The 12,138-nt window shown below is 30.8% G+C and overlaps 1 protein-coding gene across 1 annotated transcript; it reads right to left on the reverse strand.

Moving 5' to 3' along the window:
- Positions 1-222: 222 nt before the first annotated feature.
- On the reverse strand, positions 223-1,890 carry LOC145094729 (NAC domain-containing protein 92-like). Its single transcript, XM_079032799.1, has 3 exons — positions 1,575-1,890; positions 1,208-1,479; positions 223-761 (listed from the first exon to the last, which is right to left on the reverse strand). The coding sequence occupies exons 1-3, from the start codon at positions 1,759-1,761 to the stop codon at positions 318-320; spliced, it is 903 nt and encodes a 300-aa protein (XP_078888925.1). The 5' UTR covers positions 1,762-1,890; the 3' UTR covers positions 223-317.
- Positions 1,891-12,138: the final 10,248 nt, after the last annotated feature.

A 12,138-nucleotide genomic window follows, 5' to 3' on the forward strand; every position in this document is an offset into this window, starting at 1 on the left:
CAACATGGTTTCTTTTCTCAATAAGAAAACTTTCCCATACAACACTTTCACTTTCCCAGACAACATTTTCTCAGACAGAAACTATCAAATGAAACCTTATTCAACTTATTTCGTTAAAAAATATCTATGTATGATTTCCTTCAAACAAAATTTGTAAATCGCTTGTGCGTATGGTTATAACAACAAATCGTTTCCTCAAATCAAACAACAAAACCCCACTACTTTGATAATTTACATGTTTTAATCGCGCCTTAATTTCCTTCAAACCATTAGAATGAATCAAAAAGATACTAAACCTTTCATGCAACTCTATAAACTTAATAATTCCAAACCCAATCAAGGTCCACTAATCCACCTAAATTCATGGCATAATCTTGATTGTTCCCAAATTCACTTTTTGGGTTTTGTTGCATGCTTGAATGATCATCTTTATCAATCAAGAGCATGAGAATTGAAGGATCATGGTACTGCAAGTATTCAATGTTTGGAACCATTTGATTGTTTGAAACCCCAAAAAGATTATCATTCATTGAAGGCATCATGGAAATTGATTTGTTGTAAGTTTCAATCAACTCTTCTTTGGTAGGTTTCTGTTCTTGGATAGATTCGGATACTGTTCTTGAGACATCCATTAATGGAGGCAAATTTGAAGGCTCCAATTCATCTTCATAGGAATTGTAGTTAATGCCCGAAACCCCAGAAATCTGAATTTTCTTCCCTCCACAATTTTTTTCAAATACCTTACTAATCACCCACTCACCCTACAAAAACAGAGCAAAAATCAGCAAAACAAGACAAAATCAGAGCAATATAGCATTCTAAAAACAGAGGAAGATTCATCCGAAGGAAAAATCATCAAAATAGAGTAAGATTCATCCTAATCAATCAAAAAAATATAAAACATTGTAGGAATCATCAAAACAAAGCAAACCCATTACAATAGAGTAAAAACAGAGCAAAGAAACATCAAAACCGAGGATAAACAGTGTAAAAAACAGAGCAAGTTCAATCAAAAGAAAGCAAAATGAGAGAAACAATCATAAAAATGTAGCAAATAATAGTAAAAACAAAGAATTAATCATAAAAAAATATTCAAAAGCACAAACATAATCATCAAAATAGCTTCGAAACCAGATCAAGAATCGTAAAAAGCTAAAACATAACAAGAATCATCGAAACAGAGTAAAGAAATTCATAAAAATGGTACCTTTGATGATGCAGAAAGATTCTTTAATCTTCCATCTAATCTAAACTCATGCATGATCCAGTTCGTCTTTTCACCTTTTGGAGCTCTACCTTTATAAAACACAAGAGTTTTCTTCATTCCCACAAGTGTTTTTGCTTTATAAATTTCTCTATCTTTCCCTGTAGCCTTCCAATACCCCATTTCTGTAGCTCTATTCGATCTTAAACCAGTTGGGTATTTTCGATCTCTCACACAAAAGAAATACCATTCTTTCTCCCCAATTTTCGCCCTCACTTGAATTCAATTATGACACCAAAATCAGTAATCAAACAATAAAAGGTTTCAGAAAACAAAACAGGGTTCATGATCATGATAAAGAAAAACTTACATGGAAGCTCCCATGGCTCGAATTTGTTCAAATCAACGTCTCCAATGGCTCGACTTGCGAAAGAATCATCAAACACCTTACGATATAAGTAGTGAATTATGAGTTCGTCGTCAGTAGGATGAAACCGGAAGCCTGGAGGCAGTTCCATGTGTTCTTCGTGATCATGGCTGCCGTAATTGTCTTCCATTGAAGGTTCTGTAATAAGGGTAATCAAGAAATTTGGTTGAGGTTTTCGTGGGTTTTGTAGATTAAAGAAGCGAAGAGGATCGAGAAGCCATAAATAGTGTTTATGGAGAGACAAGTTGGGTTGGTTAGTTTGAAGCTTTTTGGCCTTCTTTTTTTGCCCATTATTTTGTTTCATGTAAAACCAAAAAACAATATCCGAAAAATGAGTGTTTTTTTTTTTTTTTTTTTTTTTTTTTTTTTTTTAAATATAGAGTTCATCGCACAAATGTCTAAATATGTAAAAGTATAGCATCAATTTCGTGTTTTTCTTTAAAATAAATTATGATCCATTTCGTGAGGAAGCTTTGTTAATTTTGCCAATTTGTTTTTCTGAAGTCATATTTTCTAAACTTTATTTTTTGAGAAATGATATTTTTTTTCTGGAAAAATAATGTAATTTTCAGAAAAATTCATTTCAAATTCACAAAATATTTTGAAAATTTTGAAATTCTCCAAGGAAAATTTATGAGAAATATAAACAAAGCTAGATGCTTTTATATAGTATTGTATTTGTATTATGATCCTAGGTTTCATATTTATGTTTAATGCAGATCCACATATTTACATTTGATACAGTTTTTATATTATATAGTATTTGTATTAGCATATAATTCTATATTATAACCTATAAACATTAATAAGAACTCATCATAGGATATGTTGAATATTGATTTTATCATGGTTTGATAACATAAGGTTGACCAATGCGCTACAAACCACTACCTCTCTTAATCTCTTCTAGCTGTCACTGAAGGTGTCTTCTACTAAAGGTGACCAAAACCATGAAAAGAAAATTCTCTCCACAATTTCTCTTTTATTCGTCATCCCACAAGCTCATCTAAAAATAGAATCATTCCAATCCAATAAATGTCCCTCCCAAAACCTTCTATAAATCTATCTCTTTTCCTACCACCACAACTTAGGCCATATGGTATGGTCCTTGTGGACTCAATGACTCATTTGGCACATAGACTATGCACACCATTTACTGTGGTTCATAGCCATGGTGTGAAATGGCTATGGCATGGAAGAAAGAGAAGCATGCAAAGATGTTGTTACCGTTTGACCATTTAAACAAACAAACAAATAAATAAATTTACATTTTTAACCTATAAATTCTAACCTATGTTATACACATTTCCACGTTATAATATCACATATTCTTTACAAAATTATCTATACATTATACACAAAAATATTTAAATGATGAACAATTTTCATCTTCATCTTCATCCGATAATGATGGTATGTTTTGTTTTCACTTATTCGTGGAAACGGAACTGCAGCCCGGCCCTGAGGGTGTGCAAATTGTGCAACCGCACAGGGCCCGGGAAAAAATGAGGCCCGAATTTTAGCCAATTTAAATATTTATTATATATTATATATTATGTTTCGCAGTAATATTAACAAACTGTTTTTAGTTCAATTGGTTCTACAAGCCGTGTTTAGCTGTTTCTTGCCAAACACCCAGGGTTCAATTCCATCTACTCCCTTTCTTTTAATTTTTAACTGATTCCTTTCTAATATATATATATATATATATATATATATATATATATATATATATATATATATATATATATATATATATATATACACGTAGATCCATAACAAAATGTCATGTAGCTCAACTATCTTTAAGGTTTACACATTATAAGCTTAAGGTTCAAATCACTTGCCTCACGTTTTTTGAGATGATTTTTATAACTAATTATTTTTTTATATTAGGGGCCCATTTATTACTTTTAGCACAAGGCCCTCAAAATTACCGGATCGGCCCTAAACGGAAGTCACCATGTTGAGTTAACAAGTTGAAAGTTTAAACACCATCAAAATTACTAAAACTAGGCGAATGCCCGCGTTGCGCAGAAACATCTATATAGTTGAAATCTTTACAAATATATGTTTTTTTAAATATAACAATAGCATTGTTGTTAAATTTGATATAATAATTCATATACTAATTGGAATAATATATTGATTATTTTGAATTATATGATAATATATACATCTATTATAACTGCATAATCTCAACCGTTTGAATGACTTTTACTCGCGAGTTACTCATGAATAAAATTAAATATAATATATGGTTTAATGTTATTTATAGTTGTTATTGTTAATTAATTTTTTCAAATTTATTTGTTTAACGTTTTAATTTCTATCATTATAATTATTTAAAACATCAAACATTGTTTTTTGATTTTAAAGGTAACAATATAATCATTTATATATACAGTTATATTTAACTATTGTTATTGTAACTTATTTTAAACTACTTATTTGAAAACTTTTAACGATTATTCAAATATTTTTATGAAATATTTTAGTTAAATTGAGATTATAATTCAGTATTTGCATTTAGCACTACAATTTATCACATTTAACTAAATATTCATTGGGTTTTTTAAGTGGAACTAAAATTTATATTTATGTTGACACTGTAATGTTATATTTAAATTAACAATTTATGTATTTTGTCCAAACTGTTCAAAAGTTGTAGCTTTAAATTGATAATGGTTTACATACAACAACATCTTAATCTAATAAATTAAGTATAATCTGTAAAAATTAAAGACATAACTTTATAAGTAGAGGTAAAGATGTTATTTTAATATTGAAATTTAGTTTATTTATGGTTACACTTTTGGTTTGATATTTATTTAATCTTATTAACCAACTTATAATCATTATTAGAAAGACACTACAATTTATCACTTTTAACTATTTACAAAATATTATTTGGTTTATTTAAGTTAAGCTAAAATTTATATTTAAGTTGATCCTGTAATTTTATATTTAAATTTATAATTTAAGTATTTTATACAAATTATTAAAAAGTTGTAGTTTTAAAATGATAATGATTTACACCCAACAATATATTAAAACTAATAAATTAAGTATAATATGTTAAAAGTTAAAAAACATAACTTTATAAATAGAAGTAAAGATATTCTTTTAATATTGAAATTTAGTTTGTATAAGATTACATTTTATAATTGAAATTTATTTAATCTTATTAACCAACTTATAACCATTATTATGAAGAAATTGAAAAGTCATTGGAGTTTTAAATGAATGTGGTGAAAGGAAAAATGCATGAGAATTTCAAATGAATGTGGTGAAAGGAAAAATGCTAGCTTTATAAGATATATAGATATAGATATAGATATAGATATAGATATAGATTTCAATAAACAATGATCGTAACGTTGCGCACACACTTCGTGTATGTGATTACTTTGTCTATGATTGCTTATACAACCATATTCAATTCAAATCGTTTTTGTATAACTAAACGTTTATTCCTACATACAGATAAAGATTTTGAAGACAATTACCTTTATTTTCAGTTAAAATGGGATGCTAGATGTAGATGGATTTTAGTCCGCTACAAAATTTTACATCCGCACTTTGACTTTTGGCATAAAAATCACCACCATAACACCCGCAAAATAGACCTAGAAGTGTTTGTCTTTTAGTGAAAAATACAAAACAAATATATAAATAGTTAATAAAAATAAATAATTAAAGAAAAATTATAAAATATATTATCTATATGATAAAAGAAATAAACCATAGTTTTAAATGATTCAAATTGAGAAAAAATATGATTAAGAACCAAAGTTGTCAATTCATAAAAGTTGAGATTGATTCTTATTGACCAAATAGGACTTACATGTCAAAAATTATATGGGTATAGATTAACTATGTACAAATAAAGTAACTAGTTGTTTTCTACGTCAAAATGGTGGTCTAGGTGTAAGCTTTTGAAGTTGAGGGACCTTATCAGCCGAATGTTCATAGTTTTGGGATTAGATATCAAACCCACTTCTCCCCCCCCCCCCCCTCATTCAAATGTGTTCAGCCCTGAGAGCTCCTCCATGGACGATTGTTTTCCTTCACATGCTGATTTGAAGGTTACAAGTCAATTTGTTAAATTCATGGCCAAAACTCTTCATATCCTAGCTTGAAGGTAATTTTATTTCCATTTTCTTCTCAAAATGGATTCTAGGGTTGTAGGTATATATTTAGAGTTTTATGTTATTCTTGTGACTTTATGTTTAATTCTAGTTTCTATTTCAATTCCACTTCATGATTTAACCAACAAATTTCATTGTAGTTGCTAGATTTGAGATTCATGGAAGGTTAGGGAGAATTCCAACCCTAGCTTTATGGAGTTTAGATATAATGTTTAAATTATGATTCCATAATGTTGTTGGATTAGGTGTCTAAGCTCATAACTATAACTAGTATGTACATGACCCGATAGTAGCATGGTCCTTTTGGGTTGCATTCACTAGAGCAATTTGATAGGATGGATATTTGAGAAAGAGGTTATTTATGATTTATTAATATATTATAATAATAATATATTAATTGAGAAATCATATTATTTAATTGATATTGATCAAGAATTAATTTGGAATTAATTTAGTGATCAAAAGAGACCAATTAAATTTGCAGGGACTGATTATGTAAATCAATAATACTTATAGTTTGGGCTAATGATCCATGTTGATTAGGAATGGGCTAAATATATGTGAGAGTCCATGAAGAGTTGTCCAAAGGGTCTGTCATATGGATCATTGGAATACTTAAAGGTTTAAGTAAATTAGGGTTTTATGTATGAAACCCGATGAATTCCACACTATAAATACTAACCCTTGCACTCCAAAATCATGACTTGTGTTCTAAGAAGAAACCCTAGCTGATTTTGGTGCCTCCTAACCTCTCTCTAATAAGCCTTATCTTGCTTTCGGTGTTTTGTGACACATTAGAGGTATCATACTTGAGATACTAAGCTCTTGAAAGGCCAAGGATAACAAGCTACAACAAAGAGGTATTCATCTAACTAATTTTTATGTTGTATATCTCCAATTGCATGCTAGCTAGGATACATGCTTTGGATAAAATGGAATTGCATGTATAACTTGAGAAAACTTAGATCCAAAGCATTAGGGTTATATGTGCACCATAGGGATGTTATAGTGCTCAAAACCCATTAGTGGTATCAGAGCCTAGGGTGTTTTCTGTTATATTGATGAAATTGTGTTATTTTCAAAGCTGAAAAAACTTCATTTTTTGGCTCTGACTGCTGGACTCGACAAGTCCCATGAGGGAACTCGATGAGTTGGTCCAACTCGACGAGTCAATGCCATGAACTTGACTAGTTGGGTCATCTGTTTGCTGTTTTTCGAGTTTCTTGGCCAGAATTGGATTAGGATCATTACCACAAGCTGTTTTGTATCATAAAATTCAAATTTTCTGATAAGGTAATGATTATCCTCATCCAATTAAATGATGGTTGTAAAAATTTAAGATAATTACTTGATTTTGTGAAAAATTAATTATTTGTAGAATTTGAATCATCTTGCTATATGAGTTGAATTAGGTCAAATTAGTAAGAGATAAATTACATGATTATTTTATTAGTTTAAAATTTTGATCTAAAAGATTTTGAAGAGTTTCAAAATTTGCCATCAAGTTTTGGAATTTGAAAAGTCTTAATTATGAAACATTAAATTCTAAAACCATAGCATTTTAAATGTTTAAAATACATCCTTTTGGTTTCATAATTAAATTTACAATTAAAGGTTTTAATTTTAGAAATTTAAATGGACACAACTGGAAAGAATAATTACGGCCTTATTAATAATTAATTAAAAGGTTAATTAAAAGAGTATTACTAAATCCATAATAGAATCGTTTAAAGTTTTAATTGAATTAAAAGTCTAATTTATGTAAAAGATAAACCTCCTAGTATTTTAAAGGTTTAAAAGACACCATTATACTATATAAAATTAAAAGTCTAATATATTATATATGCATAAGTTAAAATTCAGTCTTACCGTTAGTAGGTCTCATTCACGAAGCTGGTCTATAAGGAATGTTTAAGGAAGCGGCCTGTAAAATGAGCGTTATTGGGTATACACTCTTACCCACCGCACTTTTGACTAGTGGAGGGTCGTTAGCCGAACGAGTAGGATAAGATATTAATTCTCTTTAAAAAGTATAATGATAATTATAAAAAGTAACTAAATGTTCTTCTAAATTCTCAATCTTAATTACTTTAGGAAAAATGTGAATTTGGTGCTAATCCATGAAATTGCACATTGCAACTTATTGATCGTTAGTGGAGCATGTGCGGTTAACCAGCACACTAATATGCAACTAATGAAGGATAGCAATGGGTAGCTCGTAGGTTATCATAGATCAATGGAGTGTGTGTGGTTAATCGACACATTGATTAGGTGATAAATGACTTCGAGAGTACCAAGCTAATTTGCATGGTTATTCACACCTTGTTTGTGATTCTCGGTATCCCAGTCACAAACTTGAAAGGGTATAATCGAGATTAAACATGCCATTGAAAAGTCCAATAAATCTCAAAAGATCTAGGAGTTTCATTTAAAACCTAATTCGTTTAAAATTTCATTTTCCTGGTGGAATTGGTAAATCGTCATTTACCTACCTTCAAATAATTTGCAATTGGATTACGGCATCCCTCTTCCGAATTGTGAATTAGTATGTTGGGTCCTAGCCTTAATATTTCATTTGGGTGTTATATTAAGGAATAAATCAACTTACTTGAATTTCTCCCCTTGTAGATGTCTAGTTTCGACTACTATGGTCTTCCTTATCCTTTTGGAAAAAGCTTTCCGCATGAAGAAGATATTCCACATGGCGATCAAGGTGAAAGATCAATCTCTTTTTCGTGCATTGATGGAACTAGAAATCATACTTTACTTCCTCCACCTCCTCCAAATATTCTTCCTGACCCACGAGTTCGTCGACTTGAAAAGTTCAAGGTCACTCAGTCCCTATTGGCAAGCAAACATGAAGATGGAAAGTCTGTATGTGCTCATGTCTTGGAGATGAAGTTGCATATTGACAAGCTGGGAATGTTGGGCGTCGTTTTCCCAAGGAAGTTGGCTATTGACTTGGTTCTTCAATCACTTCCCGATTCGTATGGTCAATTTCTTATAGACTAATATATGACAGATCACGACGTGACCCTTATCAATCTTACCTATTTGCAAATTGCTGCTGAATTAACAATGATTTGGCGTACTGGTCAAGCAAATTTGATTGGAAGATCAATCTCCCAAACTTCCATGGACATTTACAATGGCAACATTGTAAGTACAGAAAAGTTTTCTCTTCCCAATGAAAAAAGGATCATCCAAGGTCAAACCGTGTGACCAAATGGTAAAGAGAAAGGCTAATTCTGAGATTGTCCCGAGTGCCAAAAGAGTCGATTTGTTTCTATTACCAAGAGAAGGGACATTGGATGCAAAGCTGCCGTATCTACCTGAGAGATTTAAGAGATGGTAAAATAAATTTGTATGGTTCTAGTTTAGGTAAGTCTTCTATCTAACTATATTAAGTTCTTGTTTATAGATTCTTAATACATGATTTGATAATATTGCATTCTGACGTTTTGTAGGATCGAAGAAAAGAACGGAAGCTTAAAGGAAGAGTGAGTTGAGTCTGATCGTGAAGAGATGGATTTCGATTGCATGGTTTGATGATCAGATTTTTGAGCTGCTACTTAGGAGTTATGATAGATTGCTAAGGATTATCTAGAAACATAGTTTCGTATGTATTTGTGTTGTAAGGACAAGTTTTCCGCACATTATTAAAAAAAATTTTTACTTTATGTTTCCGTGCAATGACATTTATGGAAAATAGCGTTTATATATTTCTATTATTAGCAATGTTGAAAATGGATTTGACTCTTGCTTATATCGTTTGTGGTAGTGTCGTAATTTTCCAAGTGAGGAAGGATTCTCATCACCCAAGTTTCAATTGGACATAAACTTTGAATCATACGATTTGAATAGTGTGATGTATGAGAATCTTGATAAGGCCCGGCCCTGACATTTCGGAGACCTTGTGCAAAAACTAAAGTAGGGCCCCATAAAAATTTCTTGTAAATATTATTAACTACATTTGTTACCACTAATTCAAAATATAAAATTGCTAAAAACATCTCATAAGTTCACTACCACAAAATAATGTCTGCATTCATTGGTAATCAAATAAATCTGTAAAACTGTTAAAAACAACTTTAAAAAAAAGGAACACATTACTATTTTCTAAACATCGACCTTGTAGCGTTTTTAGAAGAAAATTCATCTATGATACTTTCATCTATGAGATTTTTTCTTACTTTTTGGTGAGTTTTTAAAAAATGAAAACGTTGTCTAAAATTTATAAAGAAAACAGATTTGCATTTTTTTAGATATAGATATTTTCCTTAAATTGTTGATAAATTTTAAATTTATGATTAGATTTTGATTGTTGTTGATTTTTTTTCATAATTAAAATGCATTAAAAATTGGAACCAAATGTTACCGGGCTAATTTTATTTATTGATAAAACATAAAAATAGATTTCACAAAAATATCAATACTATAGCTATAAATTATCCAAAAAATCGAAGGCCCCCAAGATCAGAGGCCCGGTGTGACCGCACTGCCGGCACCACCCCAGGGCCGCCACTGATCTTGATCCTCGGGAAATTAGGACTGATTCCTTGTTCACATATGTATGTGAGTCAAGTGAAAGGCTAAAGGATCTAGTACACATTGATGTGTACTGGTTAGATCCACCACAAAGGACGATAAAGTCTATTCGTCATGATTTACTGATAGTTCAGTAAATATGATTATACTTATAAGATTAAGTGTAATTCTGATACATTGAAAAAGTTTTAACGTATGGCAAAACGAATAAGAAGAATCAAAGTGGGCAGAAAGATAAAAGTTTCTTCAATCCGAAAGGAAAGAAGAGTACTTTAGTATCATGTTTTATGATCATCTTGTTGATTTAGGAACGATTTCACAATTGATCCTCTAAGGACACCTTAGTACATTTATATGACTGAAAAGAGGAATCATGAATTGTTGAAATGGTTAAATCGAGAAGATGAGTCATACTTCGTTCCAATATCAAGTTTTAGAGTCATACTCTAGTTACTCCAAGTTGTACCTTGTGTGACATGTTCCAAGTAGGTTTATAACACCTCATGAAATGTGGAGTAAAAATGTTTCTTACTCTTGCATATTTTTGGCTAAAATAAAGACCAACTAAGACCAATAAATGAAGTGTTTTTCTTAATAAGAGCCCACACTAACTCATGAGTATTTGTTTGTCAAGGAATGTTCCTTGACAGAGAATCTTATATGCCAAGAGGTCGGTGGGAGTCTTAATGATCTTGAATAGCTTTAAGAACTAATCAAGAATAAACCTATTGTTTATTGCTAGCACATGACTTGAGGTTGTAACCTATCGTGTTGACATATTCTTGTTTCTATGCCTATTCCAGTTAAGTTAACTATGCATTTTGATTGCATAAGGCAAAGCAACTTGATCAATGAAAGTACATTGATCAAGTATAGTAAGCTGCTCAATAACTTGGAAGAAATGGTAGGCCCTTGTGTTACCAAATGACAAGAAATTAAGATTGAACAAGTTCAATCCATATGAGTTTGGATTTGTCACAAACCTTTTCTTGTGATTATGGTCATGAAAAATTCACATGGATAGGAACACATACACCATAAAATCTAAGTGACAAAATGTTTCTCTCCGCTTCATAAAAGGATTGTGAGAAAACGCTTTTACTAAGTAGATTTAAATAAATAGCAGTTATGGTAATTGCATTCTCACATTTGATTACGATTATGACATCCCTCTTCATAGTTCGAATTGTGAGAAATGTCAAATAGCCCGAACGGGACTTACTGCTGTAAGTTCTAAAATAGTTTAGACACACATATGATCTATCTAAGGAAATTATATGAGTTTGAGAATCCTAGACATACAATGGGTATCTTGAAAGTTATCATTGATTAGTGGAGCACGTGTGGCTAACCGGCACATTAAAATGAGATGATAAATGACATCGAGAGTATCATGTTAATTTGCATGGTTATTCACATCTTGTTTGTGATACTCGGTATCCCAGTCACAAATGGAAGAGCATAATCGAGATTAAACATGTCATTGAAAAGTTCAATGATTCTCAAAAAGATCTAGGTATTTCATTTAAAACAAAATTCGTTAAAATTTCATTTTTTGATGGTGAAATTGGTAAATCATCATTACCTACCTTTATATAATTTATAATTAGATTATGGCATCCATTTTCTAAGTTGTAAATTATTTAGTTGGATCCTAGCCTTGATATTTCATTTTGGGTGTTATATTGAGGATATTCTTATCTAACTTAAACTATCCTTTCTACTCTTTCAGATGTCTAATCCAATTGATGCTTTTTGGTTCCTCCTCCTCCTCCTCCAACAACAACAACTTCTATGTGTTGAACATC

The sequence above is a fragment of the Lactuca serriola genome, chromosome 3, assembly GCF_051521515.1.
Source record: "Lactuca serriola cultivar US96UC23 chromosome 3, Lser_US96UC23_V15, whole genome shotgun sequence".
NCBI lineage: Eukaryota > Viridiplantae > Streptophyta > Magnoliopsida > Asterales > Asteraceae > Lactuca > Lactuca serriola.